General features: G+C 41.0%; 1 protein-coding gene across 1 annotated transcript in view; it reads left to right on the top strand.

Annotated features, from left to right (window-relative positions):
• Positions 1–21,095, top strand: part of NRG1 (neuregulin 1) — a 178,937-nt gene that overhangs the window by 37,107 nt on the left and 120,735 nt on the right. Inside the window, exons 3-5 of the mRNA XM_058823506.1 lie at positions 3,610–3,734; positions 11,424–11,474; positions 14,329–14,379. Coding sequence (XP_058679489.1) covers positions 3,610–3,734; positions 11,424–11,474; positions 14,329–14,379 — 227 coding nt within the window. The remainder of the gene's footprint in view (positions 1–3,609; positions 3,735–11,423; positions 11,475–14,328; positions 14,380–21,095) is intronic.

The raw sequence follows: 21,095 nt of genomic DNA, 5'->3' as shown, positions 1-21,095 counted from the left end.
TGACCATTTTGTTCATCTTTCGTCGCACACACTGAAGTATGCAGGGTATTACTATTAATATCACTACCAAAACACCCAATACATAGAGACCTATCTTGCAAAGTTCCCTTAGCCAAGGTTCAAAGCTCCATTCTTGGAACAAAACATCTAACCAGGACCCACCATCTTCTTTAATTTGGGCTGTCAAATCTTTCAGTTTTTGTATGCTTTTGTGGATGGATTCAGAATAATCTGACAGGTTCATACAACACAATCCTTCAAATTCCTCACAACCATGTCCTTGTGCCAGTAAAAGAAAATCAATTGCTGCTCTGTTTTGAAGGGTAGCATGTCTAACACTATCAACATTGGTCAACACGTCACTAATTGCAGTGGGTGTGGCATTAGTTTGTTTACTCAGCCAACATCCAACCCGATCTAATTGTTTCAATGCCAGTGCTGAAGCCCAATTGGGGTAAAAAAAAACCTGCTGAAACCCTTTTTGCAGCATTCCAAGGTATGAAATCACTTTTACAGTTCCATCACAATGACGAGCAGATCTTGTTCCACTTTGTTTCTTTCTCATGACCACTTTGGCAGTGGGTGTAGTTACAGTGAGCATCCCAATGCGACATGAGCCACCTTCAAGGTGTGATGGAATGCCCTGCCAAGCCCTATTTCCACAAATGAACCAATATCCCTTGGGAAATTGTCATGGATATTGGTCAGCCTCAGAAAGCACATCTGAACTGTTTGAAAAATTACACCAAAACCTTAAGTTTCTGTATGCAAAATAATGGGGAGTAACATTGTACTTTGGAGGATCACTTTTCGCCAACCACTAGCTGTAAGGTAAAGCAAAAATCCATTGTTAAAGAACTAAGGATTTCCAATTCTTGGGGTTCAGATACTGCTCTGGGAAGTTTTTTGGCCCCAACGTTCCAATTCAATGCAGGATTGTTCCCATTGTCAATTTCATCTGGCTCACCATTGGATTGTTTTTTGACCAAAGGCAAATCTTTTACTGACACACCAACCAGACAGGTTGAGAAAGGTTTTTCTGGTTCTGAAGTAGACAAACATATAGTGTCTGAGCCAGCTGCCTTGGCTAAGGTCACCCAAACATTTGGTTTTGGTTGTTCCACAGGCAAAGCTGCACAACAGAAAACAATTAAAACCCACCAACATCAACATACAATTTGATTTTGCTCCATTCTGTTCATTACTTAAGTTTTGGCAAAATCCTCACACATATATCAATTTAAGAACTTTGCTTTTGACCTTAAGATAAGATTTGACTTTGAACATCTAATACAAGGGATCTACAACCTAACAAAAACAAAAAACCCACACTTTTGCCAAAAATCAGCTCTACGAAACAAACATTTGACATACAATTGACGCACTTATAAATAACATAGACACAAAATCAGAGTTTGCAGGTTCCACCGATGCACAAGGAATGTCAGGCGTGCCCTGGGATCCCTCTGTTCGGCTCACATCTGTGTACTTGCTTCCTCGGTTTCAGACTCACCAATATGTTCTGGAGTGCGATATGGTTTGACGTTTTTGGCTCGGACACACTTAATTCCTGCACCTGTAGAGACAGAAGCATACCCTTTGCCCCAAGTGATTAATCGGAAAGGACCTTCAATTTGTCCAGTCTCAGGGTTTCTAATTAAAACAGGAGGATTTTCTTTCAGTTTTGCCTGTGTGTTATTTGAAAAATGCCTAAAAATCACTGTATCATGTTCTGCAACCGAACTGTTTAAAAAATTAAAAACATACAAAGCTTTGTTCAACCTCATCTGTGGTGTTACCTCTACTCCCCCTCTCTGTTGATCTAGAATGAGTTTTAATGTCTGATGTGCCCTTTCAATAATTGCTTGGCTTGTGGGAAAGTGAGGAATACCAAAGATGTGACAACCACCCCATTCTTTTAGAAATGTGGCCAATTTTTGAGATATATATGCAGGACCATTGTCAGTTTTTACTTTCACACAAAGATACGGTAGCATTTAACTTTTGGACGTTTCTGCCAGTGCCTTTACCACTTTTTTCTCACATATTTATGGTGGCCATGAGCTAGAATCTGTTCTTGTATGCCATCTGAAGTGCAGCCCAGTTAATTAATTCAGCACTGGGAACTGGACTCCTAACATTTCCTGAGAAGAGAGCCCAAATACTCAGCTATTCATTACCATTTGAGAAAACTTGAGTAAATTGATAATCCTAGCTTGGTTCCTCCTCCCTCTTCCAAGCCCAGTGGCCTTGAGGAATCAGTCTTCTTTCAGGACATGGGGGGCAACTCTTGTGATGCAGGTTTCTGGCAGAGAGGGGTCCACCTAGCACCCTGCTTTCATCCCATGGGGGACTCCTAAAGAGTAGGAGTTTCACATAGAGGCAGGGAAGACTGACCTGCCAGTAGGCAGAGGTGTGGACAGCAGATAGCGGATCGGATAATGTCCTGTGATGGAGGTAGGGGTGGCTCACAAGGATGTATTGAAAAATGACATTGGACATTTTGGTTGCTTCAGAAGCCCACATTGCTACGACAGACCTGTTTGTGGTCTGAACCAAGCCCTGCTCAGTGATTTGCAGAAGGGATAACCAGTTGTGATTTCTGCATGGAGAGTTAGGAGACATGGCAGTGTTGAAGCAAAGCATCTCCCCAAACATTGTTTGTCTCAGCAGTCATGGTGGTTACTATGAGCTTTTAGAGTGAGCAAACACTGCCTCCTGGGGATCAGCCGTTCAGGTAAGGGTGGGCCTGCTTAGGGAAGGCAACGTTCATGCACTCTGAGTGACTGTTCTATAGATCAGGTTTTATGATAGGCAGAAACTTCCCCAGAGCACTTCTTTTAAATAGTAACTGGGAACAGCAGTAATGTGTCCATTTTCACCAAGCTAGTCATTCTGTGCAGTCTAGATAATGGGATTATTGCCATCCTGTGAGTTGGGGACCCCATGAATGACACCAGAACATGTTCCTACAAAATTAATGGGTAGGCAGGAGTTCTGCATTTGAAAATCTAATCTTAAAACCTTGGAGACTGATTAAATTACATCTCTGAGCCAGGAACAAAATGTAGCTTCATGAAAATTGTGCTCTTGCCCTTTTTTTTTCTTTTTGTTAGCACTGGAGAATGATTTGGGGCTTCAGTGGCTGTTTAAAAGTGTGTTCTAATCTCATGATTATTTAGTCAGATGTTAGGAACTTCAGTACTTGTCCAGAACTCTACTACTGGTAATATGAACCTGGGAAGGGTAATCTATTTTTGTCTTACACCCATCTTGGTGGCTTCTGGACAGCCAACAGTTTGTCTGAGAGAGGATGGTTGTTGGATGGTTATTTTCCAGATTTTCTTTAAAAGCAAAGACTTCTCTTATACAGAAAAGCATAAGCAAGTATCTTCATTTGGATTCATGAATATGCCTGTTTTCCAGCAGCCTGCAGGAGATTTTTTTTTATTATCCTCCCTTCTTTCAAGCCTGGATAGTGTTTATCTGTCAGTAAGAATGGAAGACAAGACCCTCTGTTGAAAGGGGTGGGGAGAAAAGTGCTTTGGTTGATGCAGTGACTGTTATTCCAGTATAGGATGTTTATATGGTTTTTTTCTGATTTCACAGGAAATACTCTGAGCTTCACATTTACAGAGCCACGTTGGCCGACGCTGGGGAATACGTGTGCAGAGTGAGCAGCAAGCTAGGAAATGACAGTACTAAAGCCAGTGTTGTCATCACAGACACCAATGGTAAGGCTTGACTCATTATTTTATTGTCACATTCAGAAAGACCATGTGTTTAAGCTGCCAACTGGACAAAGGGCTTGGAAGCAGGACAAAGCTTGGCACATGACGTGGAAGCACTGAAATCTTTTAGATATACTAAGAAAACTAGTTGAGCCTGACTTGTCTGTTATGTTGTTGAGATGTTCAATTTGCCTTATAGGCAAATGGGCTGTCTCCTACACATTTCAGGACAGATGAGCATTTTCTGTGTAACACCAGGTCTAAGACACAGTCTAGTCAAGATTAAAAAATGATGAAAGGAATATTATTCTAATTCCTGGTATGCACAGTGAGGGAAGTTGCATTTAACCTAAAACATATCACAGTCTGAACTGCTAAACCAGCACTTCTCACTTTAAGTAATATTTGTATTGCTCTGATTGCCACCATTTTTACTTTCACATATGTTGATATGTTTTTGTTTTGATTTCTAAAACAATAAACACAAAGGCATGAATGTATCTGAAGGAAAATTATTCAAAGGCTTGAGTGTGATTCAGATGCTTTAATTCAGGTATTGTAATTTGAGGTTGGTTTAAACTGAAATCATGTTTTTCCAGTGTGGCTTTGGCTAATTCAGGTCCCATAATTCAAACGCCAGTGTCCAGCCAGTTGTGAAGTATGAAAAGAAAAAAACGTATCCATATTAGCAAACAAAGCTGAAGTTCTCTACATATCATATATGAGTTAAAGATGTTATAGCAATGTGAATTTACCAGGCGTGCTTTTCTGTTCCACATTTCTGTGCTCTTAAGTGGGAGATAGGCATTTACATAAACAGAAAACCAAATGTAAACCTTTTCCAGTGGGATTTGTCTTTGTCTGTCTGTTGTTTTGTAATCACACAGCAATTGCTTGACTGTATTTACTTTGTGTATTTGCTATTCTATTTCATCAACTAAAGAATCTCAAGTGCTAGAATTTCATTCTAGCTGTATGGTATTATAATCATAAGCAGATGTCAGGAGACTGATATAAAAGATCAAGTGTTATTTACTGGAATGTTGTTAAGAGGGAAAATAGGTAGGTGTTTCTGTTTCCGTGAATACAAATTTTGGTTGCTCATTAGCTGCTTACATGGAAAGCTCCTATACAGTTTCCGTAACTCAACTGTAGGCACTGTGCCTAGGTAGTGTTACAGATAAATGCAAAAAAAAAAAAAAAAAAAAAAAGCTAGCTTGACCATTTTCTATTGCTTTCTCAGACAAGGAGCAGTGTCATGGGAGTGCATGCAGGAACCTCATTCCTTTGCTATGTGACATGGATTTTTGAACTTCCTTTTGGGCTATGCTGAATGACTGCAAAACACACCTGCTGCTAGAGGGTGGGAGCTTGGTCCCAGTAGAAAGTATTTGTGGCAAGCCCTGCTATGTGCATCCATAACATATATGTTAAAATCTATCTAATTGTGTTATGAAGTGTAAGTTGTTTAAAATACAGCCATGCATGCCAACGCAGGGCCAACTGGAATCCAGTCCAAACCTGCCAGCTGGCTCTTGTCTGTAAAGATCTGAACTGGAAACTCAATGATATCTGGACTGGAACATCTCAGTGTTATTTGATCATCTAGACTCAGGCATGGCAGCATTCATTGGTGGAATAAATCAATCATGCATATTTGGTTGCTATACATACATCTGAGCCCCCTCTGCTTACTGTTCCTCATAAATTACCAATAAAATTGTTCATAATTTTCCTGCTAATGGTGGAATTTTCCACCTGGATTTGAGAAACAGCATGGGCAACATCTGGTTACTTAAGAGCAATAGATCCTTATGGCCTCAAAGGGCAACATCTGCCTTGCAAACAGGGATGGACCCCCTGCATGGGTGACCTTCTCACCCCTCCTTCCCCTGCATTCCCTGACCTCTTCCCCTTGCTAGCTTAATGACAGATTTGGGATCCAAACTCGGTAATGAGCCCTGAAGGGCAGTCATTACTTGGGTCCTGTATAGCTGGGAGGTCCTGCAATATTCATAAGAATTTAAAACTAAAAGAAAAAAAACAAAATGGCAAACAAAAATCCAGTATATTTTACTCTTGTTATTACCTGTTAATGGGCTTTTGGGGGAGCTCTTGGGGTCCAGTGTAGTCCAGGAGTCCCTGTAGAAAACTAAACTGTAGGTTTCTGTGAAGGCTGAGTCTCTCAAAGTGAGCAGAGAGATTGCTTTCTTCTAACTCCAGCAGGTAGGGTAACAGTGAGGTAAAGAAAAATGCGCCAGAGGGCCTGACTTTCTTATGATACTGGTCTGGTGATACTGGTCTGGTCTGCTGTGTGAACCATAACTTAAGTTATGACCTTTAATTTAGTGACTCACCTGGTCATATTTATTATGTATGCCTTGCTGTCTGCAAACTAGATCTTCCTTTCCCTTTGTGCTGGTTGCTTTAAGAGTGAGGGTAGGCAAGGTAATGGGCTTTCTAGGAATGGGGTTATTTTTATTTCCACTGTAAGGTTAGTGTTTTTCAGCATCTAAAAAATAAAAATCTGCATTTAAATTCCCTAGAATTTTGTCAAACTAGGAGTATTTTAGCTGAAATTTTCTTTACTGGCATATGCCATGAAAGAGAACCCCAGAGCCAGACCAAAGGCCTTGTCTCTAATATCACCAACCACTGGACATTAGGAATAAACATAGGAAGAACAAGGCAAATGTGTCGGTATTTTCTCCCCAAGAATACAAAAAGCCATACATTTTCTACCACTAAGGTTGCTGTTTTCAATTCTCTGCTCCAAGCATAGAAAAATTAATTATTTCTCGATAAAACAGTTGTAAAATATTTTTTGTTGTTTTCAGTGAGCAAAGACTTTTTTTTTTTCCTGATCTCATTCCCCAGGTAAACTTTTCTGTCTAAAACAGTAATATTCAGTGCAATAGTAACTCCTTTCCTTCTTACTATTATAAACATTGTTGTTATTTAAAAATGCCAAATTTGCTTTTGTGCAAGATTTTGCTACACATAAACATGAACATACATCCCACACAAACAGTTTTAATCTACACACTTTTAAATTTCTCCAGTTTTACTGAAAGATATATAAATCTTTGTAGATAGAGCCACGTGTGTGGATTAAAAATGTAACAAATATAAAAATAGCTAGACAAACACAATTTTTACCAGTCTTAATAGCAAGTGATAGGAGCTATTCTCTTTTAAATTTATAATGAGTGTAACTTGCCCACAGGATATGAGCTGCCTTCTTATTTTCATTCACTCATACTCATATATGCTCACCTAAGATTGTAATTGAGGTCAGAAGAGAGGCATGAAGTTCTCCTGGTGGTGTATAAATAGTACACAAGTTTGCTAATGCAATAGTAACTGGTTTTTTTGTGCATCCTCATTTCTTACTTTACCCAGGCGAAATTCTGCGGTGAATTTTTCAGGGATTTTCTCATCAGCATAGGACCTCATTATACTTGATGAATAACACTGACAGAATACTTCACAGTACACCCAAAGCTTTCAACTTACTCACAAAACTCTGTATTTAGGCAACTAGCTAAGTGATATCTTTTTGATAAAGAGTCAAGCATGCTCTATCTGCACGTGGTGTCAGTCTTTTCCATTAAGACCTGTTGGCCTGATTCTTATGCCTCTCTGAGGATGTTTTCTGTGCCCAGCATGTTTCAGGGTACAAAAGGGTGGATTCATGCAGAGATATTTCAAAAGCCAGAAATCTGCAGTGCTGGTTCTGGTGGGCTGTGTGCTGGGTTTTGGGTGAACGCTATTCCTTGCTGTCTGTTGGGAAGTGAGTTGATGTAGTTTGACTCATCATTTTGAATGGCTGGGGCAATTCTGCCTGAATTGATGGTGCTGTTAACTCAGGTGATCTGTTCATGTATCTCAATTGCAGGCAGAGGTGAACCTTGGTAAATTCATTAGCTACACAGTGGCCTATGCAGGCTTTTGATTTTGCATCCATAGGACTTGTAGTAGTAGTAACAGCTCCAAGTCATACAATAATAAACAAGAATCTGACACTCATCATTCATTCAATTTTAATTTGCTCTTCCTCTTCTGAAGACAGACAGTAGCTTAGCTTCAAGAAGATGACTGAGAAATAAGTAAGTAAAAACATCTTATATCTAGTACCCATGGAGCATGTGACAAACGGTGAAATACTTCAAGTGCAGAAAAAGTCCCTTCTTCTGTTCAAGACTTGATTAAAATAGATCAGGGTACTCTCTAGCATAATTGCAGGCAATCTGGGACATAGTTTGTTTTTGACTGGCTGGCATAATGAGTCAGATTCTCACCTGGAGTAAATCAGCATGCTTAGACCACTTATTTGGTCTTAGAAAGAAATGTGGCCATCACTCAATTTGGTATTGCAACTCCCCTAAGAGTAGTCTTGAACCTTTCCTTGCAGTTTGACATACTCGGACTGAGGGCAATGTTCTTTTAATCTGACTCTGGTCAGTAGTTTCTCGGAGGAAAAAAGGGGAAAAGTATGGTAGTTTTAAGAACCTAAAAGTTAGTTTAGCCACTGGATCACCCTGTGTCTTTTACCACATATGCCTGCATGCCTCTGAGGCCCCTGACTACAGCCTTTCCAGCCTTCTACACAAGTCTCTGCTCTGGCATCTATAGACCAAGTGACAGAGATGGAGAAAGTGCTCCCCTTTCCTCAAGGTGTATGTTAGTTTGTGTCATTGTTTGTATAATTCAGATGGTATCACCCTAACAACACAAACAATTCAAAAGACTTAAAACTTACATCACTGTCAGAAAGTACATCTCAGGATGACAGAAAGCTTGTTTGCAGCTCCAATGACCTATGGTGTCTGAATTCTTTTCAGAGCCCAGATTGTTGTTCCTGTCAGGGTTCTCAGAGTGACCTGCAAGTGCTGAACTAAAACCTGTGAGCTCAACCAAAATTCCTTCAGCTTGCTCAAGCAGCCTTTTTTGCATTAGGCCTCTGACAAACTAACTGGGGGCAAAAAAGCTGTGAGGGCATGCATAGAGCTGTTCACAGCAGCAGCTGTAAGGCTCTTAAATATTTGGTTAAATATATAAATATATAAATATTAAATATCCTGGAGAAAAGGTTTTGACTGAGGAGGAGAAGGACCTCCTGCCTGACAGCTGTACAGCAGAGCTTGTTGCCCATGCAACAAGTCCTCTCAGCAGCCCAAATTAAGTTCCCTATCTGGAAAGATGGATCAACAAACATATCAAGGCCATGGGGTTACTGGGAGTCTTGTATGTTATGAAGGAGTTCTTCCCTGTTATGTCAGGCTAAACAGCAGAAGATGATGGCCTGAGTACTAAGGAAATAGGACTGAGAAGCTGCAGAGGCCTGCTATTTACAACATCCCCAGACAAGGATCTCTCATGGATCCTTCAGTATTTTTATATAAGTTAGCCCCTGCACAAGCATACAGTTTCAGGACAAAGCACTTCACCAAGATTTAGTATTTCTAAGTGCCAGGAGACAGAACTGTTTATAATGAGGTAGCTGCTCCTCCTCGGAACTTAAATGTGATGATGAAGACAGGGCTGCAGGCTGCCATCTCCATACCCTAGCAGACTGCAGCAGTAAAAGTATTATGATTGAAAAATGGTCCCAGCTCTTTCACCTCAGGCAAGTACTGATGGTCTGCTATGAGAAGACTCTTTTTTTGTATGTTTCTTGTGTTCAGACAGCTTGCCATGTGGATCTGTGCTAGCCTTCCCAGGCACTGTAAAACATATTTCTTATGGTTGTGGTGTACTGTGTGCAGTAATACGCACAATTGCTGTGTCTTCCAAATTTTAGCATCCACTGTTATTGTTGCTAACACGAATGTTATTAGTGGGGCTTGGTAAAGTGTGACTTTGCCACATGTTTTCCAAATGTGTTTCTCAGCACGTTTCAGGTGTAGGAGGCTCTGGCTGTGGTTTTTTTTCCACTGGCAGCTTCCCGTCGGCGTTTGTACTAACACAGCTGGGCTGGGGAGGTGCCAGTAAGAAATGCTTCATCAAGCTCCTCACAGGCACTAAATGGAACATGGTTGCTTTAATTGTGAAAGAAAAGTTTGCTCCAGTAGTGCCAGATGCTGAGCTATGCTGCTGTCAGACCTGTTCCATCTCCTGACGTGACTAAGAAAGGTTAATTGCTCAGACAACCCAACTGCACAATAGAGAAATTGCCGCTATACCCAAAAAATGGTCCTGAAAGCTGCCTGGCTACAGGCCACTGTGTTCCAAGACCTAATGCAAAGGTTTTGATCTTAAAAATTTTAATTATGATACACACTGCATGCCATGCATTGCTGGCTGCCAAGGAAATGCTGCATAACATGTTCTCTCCCATTAGTGAGATGAAACCGGGATGTACTAACTAGGCAAATAGTACATTTGCCAAAGAAAGCTGTACCAAAATGGAAAAAAAATACAAAATAAGAGCAAGCAAGTAAGAAGTTAAAATGTAGAGCCAATATTAAAGTTTAACAAGAGGGAAGTTGAAGGGAAGGCATTGGGACTAGTTTTGTCTCTGGTCAAGTTTCTGTGAACTCTGGAGACAATGAGCAGAGAACAATTGGAATCCAGATTCACAAAACAGAATAAAAACATTCTGGAGTTTCTCTTTCCTAAATCTCTTATGAGGTATTTTTAAAATTCTGTGTGTTTGACCTGCTTGGGGATTCTTGGTGTGCTTTGAGGTTTCAGGGCAAGACTTTTCTCTTGGCATTCAGGGCCTTTCTCCAGCTGTGGAGCTGAAACTTGTGCAGCTGCATTGAACTGCACCACTTAATGTCTGAAATGTGTTTTGAGAACTTGGGAAAGTCCAAGACTGTTGATGAATACAGCTGAAGAGTGATTCGTTCACACCTAAAAAATTGCAGTTGTGGCTTGTGGGGACAGCAGAGCACTTGCAAATCAATGCTGTCATTGGAACAAGGTCTCTGTGCAAGTCTGTGAAACCTAAACAAAGGCTTTCTACATTTTGCGTTCTCCCATCTGCGCGTTTTGCATTAGCAAGGATCTGAATATGGCAACATCATCCCCCTTAGCCATCAGCTGGTTCAACCAGTGAGTGCAAGCCGTCCGTGCCAGTATGTAAGTAGCAGCAGTGTATGGACATCTACAGAGGACCAGTATGGAAGCACAACTTTTCGCATTTCTTCAGCAAAACAACTGTTTGATTTCTATCACTGAGCCCCCAGCAGACGATGAGGGACAGGGTTTGCATGTGTGGCTCAGAAGATTTCCCTGAAGCAGCAAGTGACACTATTGGGTGTACTTACCAGCAATTCAAGTGATATGAACAGAGACACGTCTTTGCAAAATTTAACTGTCTAGAAGCATAAGGAGTGAATACTCACACTGACGTCTTCCAGAAACACAGCCATCTGCATGATTTCTCTTGTTGCCACTGATCAGTTACTTCCAGAGGAAAATGAGAGATTGAACAACTGGCTGCTTTCAGGAGTAGGCTTTTTTCTTCAGTTTTGCTAGTAGGCACCATCATTTTTTGTTTTTTTCCCTGAAAAGAAACTTCTGCAAGCTGATATCTGATTGAAGCCTCTGCCCACTGGAGCAAAATTTAAACTTCCTTCTTTGAACACCTTTTTCTTCTTTACCTTGTGCATTCTGGAGCTGAATGCTGCTTGAGGATCATCTGACACCATATTATAACTTCTTGTTGCCTCTTGTGTTTTCCAGAGAGTACCAGCAAGATACCAGTATCAACAGAAGTGACAAAAACTTCTTCACGTAAGTTGAATTAACAGTCTTTCTGTCTCTTTCTTTTCATTTCTTCTTGAAATTGTTTCTACAGCTCTGAAACAGCTCCTTAACAGAGAACGATTCTTCTACATCCAGCAGCTCTGTTTCTGCATATCACCTTGCACCTTGAGCTACTTCAGGGACCAAGAAATGAATGAAGAAGGATTAAGCATATATTTTACTATTTTGGGGCTATATTGAGGAAGCAAATCTACAGTTGTCAGGCCTCAGCAGCCCAATTGAAGAAGTGTTTGTGTTGTTAGGAGCTATGTTTTAAAAAAGCTCTTACCTCCTTCTCCTATAAATCCTAGCAGCTGCTTGTGAGTTTGCTGAGTGTACAGGCATATTGATGTGCCCTCAGGAAAGTCTGTTGCCTAGACTTCTCTGTTCCTCAGGACTCTAAATACAATTCCTGGCAGCTCTGCAGGGTCTGTGAGTGTAGACAGGTCACTGTCAGTAATTTAACCACTTTTGAAGCTGCCTTGGCATACTAGGAGCCTTCTCCAGGTGGTTTCCTTTCAGGCTCATGGAATTTGCTTTCAGCATCCTTCCTGCAGTTACAGATTGCATACTTCCAGAGTAGCAATACTGCTGGAATTAACCCCAGTGAGAAGCTGCTTTCATTCCTTAATTGTAAAGAGTTACTTTATATATGGCCACAATACAAGTACTTGTCACTACTGATGGCTTTGGCTGAGACAATTGTAGATAACCGTGTGTAAGCCGGGCAACCCAAGGATTTACAAGATGCACGTATCCTCCTTGGCAAAGAGGCTGGGGTCCTGCTAGCTTTTTTGGGAAAGCTATGTCTGGCAGGGACAGGTTTTAGTGTGAAATGACAGTGTTTGTAGGCTAGATCAAGGAAAACAGTGTGATTGCCAGATTTTGCATTTAGCATGCCTGCAGCCTTTTCTTTGATGCATCTGTGTGTGTGGCGACCTACTTCTGAAATCTTGGCATTGCTGCCTGACAGAAGAGACGTTGGCTGTGCCCATATTCTTTCATGTTCTCAGTGGGGCCTGTCACTGGTGCTTCACTGGAAATATATGAGACCACATAGCTAATAGCAAGTGTCCTGTAACCATTGGAACCATTGTTTGTTCAAAGAAGGTGACACGCTGGTCACTGACTCCGCTGGGCTTGCCTTGCATTCTCCCTTGTGCAGCAAGAATGTAGTCCCTCTACTTTGCTGCCTCCTTTCCCATGGATTTAAGTTCTTGTTCTTGAGCGGTCTCTTTCCCTGCTTATGTCCCTTCAAGTGCCTGCTGTTACAGTACTGTCCTTCTCTTTACTGCTATTGTGCCGCTGGAGAGGAGGAAGCTGGGATGTTCAAAAAGCTGGCTGCATTCCTGATGAATCTCTGCACTGGCAGATTTCATGCCAAGCAGCACATCAAGGTATTGTCCCCAGAACAGCAAAAAGCAGTATGTTTAGTGGCTGCTTGTGGAGGTCTCCACATGGAGCTCTGAGGAGGTCTTTGATATGTGGCTGGAGCAGAGACCAAACCCAGACAGATGCTGTTTTTCCTGCTGTCCAGACCATGTCTTTCTCTAACACTTCATGAGTTTCCTGATGACCCGTAGTGCCTGGGGTTTTGGGCACTGTTTTTTTTCCAGGACTTTCAAATGAAAATAATTAATTAGTGTGTTGTTTCTTTACTTTAAGATAGACTATTTTGAAGTGCTGGTGTTCGAATCACCAGGATGTAGATCTGTTGAAGTATTGCTACAGTTACGTTTTGATGATAGGAGGAATTACAGAGCAGTCTTAGTTTTTAGAGTGGGTTTTTTCTGCCTGAAACCAGGCTTTGTTAGGCAACAGATTCATCTTTTCTGTGTGACATGAAATGTTAAATGTTTCACTACAGAGCGTGCAGTATGCCTGACCTGCTCCTTAGATTTCACAGACTGGCTGTTAGCCACCTCTACTCCACACCAGCACATTACATTGCAACCTTAGGCAAAGTATTCTCTCTTCAAATTATTACTTTCAGCTGATAATACTTCTCAAGCCTTCTCTGGAATTCTTTTTTCATGCATGACACCATATATGATTTGTTAGATAGTGAAAGCCCATGAAGCCACCCAAACACATGGCTCTTAATTGCTGTGTGGTTCAGGTTTCCTATAGTTCAGACCTAGATTCAGGCTACCTGCTTCTTCTCTAAACTTTTCTGATTGCTTCCTTTGTGTGATTTGTGTTGAGGTCCATTTCCTTCCACTATCCTACAAGATTATTTACCATTCTTTTTCTGTTCCTGTAACCACTTTGGGGCTGGTGCCATGTCCCATTTTGGTCTGGAATGTGTTCTGTTTTCCCTTTTATCTACAGCTCTCTGCTGAGGTGATGACACTCATAGACCCTCCTATCTTTCAAGCCACAGAAGTCCTAAACTATAGTTGTGATTGACTGAAATTCCTTACTGTTTAATAGGAGTTATGTGAGAAGAAGATAAGAAACTAGTGCTTCCTGGGTCAGCATATGGAGCTTCAAGACCTACTGCTTTCCACTTTCCTCTGATGCTGTCTGTCAGAAACAGCTGAAAATTTTACTCTGTCTTTGCCAGTTTTCTCACGGCCTTTCCTCCCAGGACTGTGGAGCATTTTTGCTATAATTGATTATTTACAGTGCGCCTGGGACATGCTGAACCAACTTTGAAGTTCTTTGCTTTCTCAAGCTATCTAATTTTTTATCTCTGCTCTGCTGGGTTTCTGACTACTGAGGAAAAAAACTAAAAATTAAAGAAATCTCTACTGGGGGAAAGATGTTCAGGCTCCTCCAGTATAGTGCTGTAGCTGTGGCTGTATTCTTACAACTTTATTGTTACTTCTGTGTGTTGCAGAACCCATGCTTAGGATACAAGCTTCAACAGAAGGAACAAACACTTCCTCCTGTAAGTATATGCAAGTTGTTTAAATTATTGCTGGCAAAACCCTTTAAATTATTCCTAGCTCTGGAAAAAAAAGTGCATTAAGAGATCAGGAATGACTGAGTGGGATTTCTGAACCATCGGTGCAATCGTTATTTGTTATGTATTATTAGAACTCTCAGAGACATGCTTTTTGTATATTGAGGCTCAAACACCTTCCTTCAGAAAGGTCAAATGTGGGTTTGGGCAGGGCAAAGGAGGAGGAAACTACACCAGTGTTTCCTGCTTGGAATTCCCGTCCCTGCCCTCCCCACACAATGTATTGCTTCAAATACTGTCTCCTCTGCCTCCACATCCCCTGGTCCTGGGGTAGCTGGAGCACTCTCAGGTCCAGCCATGCCCACCTGGGTGCATTTCCCTCCGTCTGTATGCCAGCTGTGCTTATTAGAGTTCTTTCACTCTTTCTTCTATGCCCCACTACCCTTGGGAAGAAAATGAGGAAGGTGACAACATCATTTAGTGCGTCTTCCCTCAGTTGGGACAGAGAGCCAGAAATGGTTCTTTCCTAGGAAGGAGAGAGTATCTCTCTGCTTTTCTCAGGAGCACACTGGAAACCGCAGAGGTACCAGTGGGGAAAGTGACTCTTTTCTTCCTCTGAAGTGATGCTTCCCGGGCATTATGGTTTATGGATCAGCCATAATCCTGTGCAATTGAGAACCTTTAGGAAGAGCCTTCCAGTTCTTTACTAGAACCAAATCTACCATCTATCAGGCTGGTTTTGAGCAGTCTGGAAGGCCACTTCACACAGTGGGGTTGTGGGAGGTGGGGTATTAATCTTGCCCTAAACCGGTAAGTGTTACCAGCTGCTAATAGGATGGCAGGTGAGATAGACCAATGGTCTGATCTACTCTGACAGTTTCAGGGCTGCTAAAAAATGTGTTTTATAGCAAACTATACATGAATGCCCTTAACTCACATTTAATAGCTACTGTAGCAGCACCAGAAGGAAAGGTCAAAGCCATATCTCTGTATTTTTCTAGATTTTCATCTAAGCTGATAATTTTTAAGTGTGTGTTGAAAGAATTAGAGAAATTTGATGGGTTATTTAAGAAGATTTCTGACAGCAAGGTGAGAAGAGTTGGATTTTGGCCTCTGTTTCCCCTTGATGACTAGCAGCAGAGTAGGCAGGAATAATTTCTGGAGCTGCTTAAAACAGTAGATCCTCGCCATTCTGTTCTCAGGAGCATTAATGTATACTGCAGTTAGTACCATTCAAGTCACTAAAATAAGTTATGGAGGAGAGAGGGCAATATTGGATATTGCTGCCTGTGCTGGGTAGGAAAAGCAGGAGGGATCCAACATTTATTGCTAACAGATGTGAATGTCTACTCACACTACAGAGTGATGAGGGAGTTGACCATGTACTTATTTTAAAGTTCTTTAGAGATTTTCTTTTCTGAATTTCCATGTGACATGTCCATTTCACACTTGTCCCTGTCAATCTTGTAGCGGCCACAGGAGATAAAATAAACTGTGTCCTTCCACTTCTCAGACAATAGCAGATGTTTAGACAACATGCCAGCACTGTCACTGTTGGCCAGACACTGGGAAAGACCTGAAAACAGCAGAGTGACTCAGTAGGTTCTCTCCCCTAGGGCTTTCACAAGACAACGGACATTTGGCATGCTTTGCTTCTTTTGGAGTTTCAGTGACAGATATTCAGAGAGGAAGAAGTTTAGAAAAAAATCCCGCTTCTGTAAGACCCTCCACAACTAACATCCCAAACATGAAGATCCCTTTTATGTTCACATATTGCTACACTCCTCTAAATCAAGTCCACTTTGAGAGTGTGGACCTCCATTCTTAAGTAAAGGAGAAAGGCTTGACTCATTATTTTGCTGTCACATTCAGAAAGACCATGTATTAAAGCTGCCAGCAGTACTGTCTATGGGCAACATCAGTCTGGACACCCATGCTCTGAGAGCCATACTGGATCAAAAGCTGAGCATTTATAGCAGTAGGAAATGAGAAAATTGCACAGAGTCTATGGGAATATGTGTCAAATAGAAGCATTTGCTTAGCTGCACCTTGTAGCATTACCCTCGTACTTTTTTGTGCTACTTATGAAGGGCTTCTCCCAAAATGTCTGTGGAGACGCTTCCCCCAGCAAAGAGCAAAGAGACTGGATATGCCATGCGGTCTGCCTGTTTCAGATGTAATTGTCTTATCCAGGGATTCTCAGTTCAGATTTGTCTGTTTTAACAAGATGGTGAGCTAGCATCATCCCTCCATCACTTGGAACATACTCTCTGCAGAGTGCTTCCTCCTGTCCTCCATCTAGCAGGTTGATGTGATTCCCAGCTGTAGGCAAGAATTTGAATAAAGAACAGGTAGGAAGCTGATCCTACCTTGCCTGTGCCTTCTTTTTCAGAGGAATACAGAATGGGTTTGTTTAGCTTTTTCCTGGAGAGAAAGACTCATTGCTGATCATCTGTCCCATAGATGAATTTAAAGTTGTTTTCTTACAGACTTTCTTGTTGGCCTCTAAAACCCACACAGAAATTTTAAAAAGAAACATTAATTAGGTAAGAAGTGTGCCAGTTTGGATTGCTCATCCTTCCTCTCTGGAGTTATTAACTTACAAGCTCCAGGCCTGTCGCAGCAAAACACTTTCCTAACACTTCATCTTCTTGTCATGCAGTAAGAGATTCCAGTAGGTATATTAAATTATGACCAGATACAGCATATAGAAAGGAAGTTTGAAAAAACTTTTTGCCTGTCACCTTTTTTTTAGTACAATACTGATAAAAATGGTCAATGCTGAGCAATAAAACCTTCTGTGGTGTGTTGCTAGGGTCATTGGTTTACAGTATATTTTTAACAGGAGCATCTTTGCATATACAAAGCAAAGAGCCTGGCCAATAAATCATCTGTGTATACTAAAATCTTAAAAAGCAAGTCAAGTTTTTGATAAATTCTGCTTTCCTTCATCTGCTAAAGTGAACCCAATTCTTATCCCTTTACCTGACAGAAGTCCACTTTTAAAAACCATGAATTTTCTAAAACTCATACAAACTTTATCCAAAGCTTCTGGAAGACAGAGTGCTTGGACCCTAAATGATACAGTTTTTAGGTGGCTTTTTCTTCTGCCTTAGGAATACCCAAACCTGAAAAGACCTAATTTTTTTGGTATTTCAAGCAATTTTTTAAATGGTAACCTTGATTTCTATCAAGTCCTCAGACCATTTAAGTTGTCCTGCTGTCTGATTTTTGAAAGTTTGTTTAGATTTCTTTATTTTATTTTTTAATGGTGCTCAAGCACAGATACCTACCTTCCAACCGGAGTGCACTTGCCTTTCATGTGTGGCAAAAACTTATGGAATCAAGGAAACGGAGATGCAAAGTCTTTGCTGCTTACTGAGGTCCATGTGAATTGCAGTTCCTTGAAGATACAGCATGACTTGATGACTAGGTATCTTGCAGTATAGTGAAATATAGTATATCTGGTTTTTTCTGCATGAATTCCATTTACTGTATTTTGTTTGTTTTATTCTGAGTTTGACAGATTTTAATTTATAGTATTCCCTCTACAATGGAGAGACAAAGACGATAATATGATTGACACTGCTGCCACGCATTGTAAGGATCAGAAAAAACTAGGGGATAATGCCTAACCATTAAACACATGTTCAGCTTCTTTAAAACATGTTCAGCTTCTTCTCTAAAAACTTCTGCTGCTTTGTCATGAAATTTAAATACAGTGATAGTACCTGAGAAACTTCTGAAATGCAGCTATTTTGGGGTGAAAAACCAAAATTTTTCTTATGAGATAGTAAGTAACTGTGTACAGTCAGTTGAGGCAGGATGAGAAGAGGAGAATACTGTAACCAATTTATACAGCTGAAGGAATTCAGATGTGGAAGGCAATTACTTAGGTTGCAGTTATGCTATCAGCAGGACTCCCAGCTCCTGCTCTTGTAAAAAATTAGTCTGACATCTTCAGCTATCATAATTGAATTCATCTGTGCCATAGCTTAAAAGGCTACTTCTCCAGGAAGGCCATGGTGGGAGAGTGGGTCAAAGGAAAACACAATACCACCTCTTGCATTTTTCTATGGGTTTATTTCTCTTAATAATGGCCTCTGGAGAGAATACTTTGCTTTGTTCTAAGGACACGGTGAGTGACTAAGGGAAGGGAACTAGATAACTAGTTCTTATTTAATGTGAAATGAGTTTAGACCTCCTAGTAGGTGAAATCCTAATGAAAGAGCAGTGGTGATGAAGTGTCAGTCCTTTGTTATAACCTACCACAGTGTGCAGTATGTTCCAGTTTCATTCTTCATAGGGGGCACCAGTGACAATGGACAATGCAGTGGTAACTTCAGTACTTTTATGATTTTGTGTGGCATGACAAACCCTGCTTCCCATAGTCATATTTTACAGATAAGGCAAACTCATGGAAACAGGTAAAATCTCCCAGAGACACAGCTTTCAATCTTTTGTATGATCCCAGTCTAAAGATGGTGTGACAATAAATGCCTTCTCCCAAACCACTTAATCTCACAGGGTTTTCTGTAGTTGCATTCTTGGTCCCTCAGTCTTGCTCTGAAGGAGAGCTTGTGTTGTCACTCAGCTGGTGAATGCAATGGTTTCTGTCTGTTTATTTCAAGATGTGCTTTCCAAAGCATGAACTACACCATAAAAGGTGTTATCAAATATGTGGCAGTCTACTCTGGTGGAATACAAGTAACAGATTTCTGTTGTCTGTAGCATTTATAAAGGAATTTCTCAAGCCCCGATCACATTGCCTTCAACATGTTAAGGATCCTCTCTTTTCCAAGATCCTGACTCCAGAAACTCCTCCCATCTTTCAGCAAAAGGATTTTTAAAGACTGTATGTGTCCTTCATGATGGAGTAGGGGAGACCCTCACACCAAGGTAGCTGTCCAAAAGTCACATTGTCAGTGGAGTCCTTAGCTGGAAAGTGTGGGCTTCATCCCTGCCTTTCCTCAGGAACCCTCAGTATGTCTGGACTTTCTTTTCTGAGATCATATGGGAATTTTTCTTCAACAGTCTATTGGTAAGGCCTGGTTTCTCTTGAGGTTCTTCTCACAGAGTCAAGTCATGGCAAATTCTTTCCTAAGAGAGCATTACTTTGTGTCTTTCAGACTTCTTCATACTTTGCTGAAATGACACATGCTATTTGCCCACCTGAGAGCAAAATAAGCATCTTCCTGATCTGCCAGCAAAGCCTGTGCTATACTGGAGGATATGAGCTTGTAGCACAGGGAGGTGTCAGTGTTTTGATTGCAGTTGTTTGGTCACTGTGTCTTCTGAGAAAGTCCCAGGTACTATCACTGTGAAAAAAACAGGTACTCAAGGACTCCTGTTCCTCCTGGCCTCCTCCTGTTCCTCCCATACTCTTTCTGGGTGGCAACTGTGAGCATACTTTGTGGTACTGGATCAGCCTTCTCAAAATCTTTCCTCTTCTGAGGCATCAGGGTGGTTCTCACTGAGTAAAGGTACACAACAGGTGGTCATGCAAGTAGGACAGCGATCTGTGAATAAAATGGAATCTGTAACCTTGACAGAAACATGCATCTCTTTCATGTTATTATCCATGCTGTAGTCAATACTGTCAGTGTTCTGTTGGAAGGCATAAGAGAAACAAAGAGCTCAGAATAAGTATGAACAATGGATACTCTCAACCAACAAAAAATTATGAGCATGTGCATGGGTACAAAATAGTATTTGTATTTTAATACAATAAGGAATTCCCAACTTACTCCTGTAGTCCAGATATGCTGTTCATCTCCTTATCTTCCGTGTACTGCCCCCAAAGAGTTAACCCTGAGGCACTCTCTTGAGTTAACCTCAGGAGAGACAAGCTATGCAAGTTGCTTTGTGCTATTCGAGAGACCCTTCTGTCCTCAGAAAGACATGATGACAGCCCACTTTCTTGTTTTTAGAGGTGGAGTTTCTCTTGTGTCAGTTTTAGAGGGAAAGGTCCAACAGAGATAAAAATGCTGAAGGGAATTTAAGTTAGCAAATTTGAGTTTTACTATCAAACCTAAAGCTTGCTGGGCTCCCTTTGACAGGGAGGCACACAGAGCAGGCTTTCTTAGATGGTGTGTTTTGGGCTTTCTAGTCCACATTCTTTCAGGAGGGATCTTAAGCTGCCTCAGCTGTAAACAGACACCCTGCAGCATAGCATGGTCCATGAAGGGTTGTTTCAAGTTCATGGACTGGCAGTGGAGGTCTGTCATGAAGTAGAAATACAAATTTAATGAAATACAAGGGAGTCAAGAGCCTGGATCTATTGCTTTGTTTTCATGATGAGCTTCAAATTTGGGCAGTTCTGGTCAACCACAGAGGCAGATGGTGATGTCTAGGGACAGGGAACAAAGAAAAACACAGTGGTAGATAAAAGATGAACAGAAAAGTAAGCTGTTACTTTTCAGAATAACTTGTCAAGTATATGGCTCTGAATGTTTCCATTTACTTAAAAAAAACCCTAGATAAATCACTATTTACTTCTTAAAAAATGTAGGCTGCATCACAGAAATGGTATTTCAAAAGCTATAGGGAGAGTATTGAACACATAAATGTGAGCTTTCCATAGATGCATGGCTTTGAAAAGCCATCACTGTGTCCCCTCATTAGCTTCTCCACAAACACAGTGTCACTCCTTGGCTGAGACTCAATTTAGACTACAGCAGTTCCTATCAGGTAAATTAAAA

The sequence above is a fragment of the Ammospiza caudacuta genome, chromosome Z (genome assembly GCF_027887145.1).
Source record: "Ammospiza caudacuta isolate bAmmCau1 chromosome Z, bAmmCau1.pri, whole genome shotgun sequence".
NCBI lineage: Eukaryota > Metazoa > Chordata > Aves > Passeriformes > Passerellidae > Ammospiza > Ammospiza caudacuta.
Note: the sequence above shows the minus strand (reverse complement) of the source record. Positions and strands in the feature narration are given on the sequence as shown.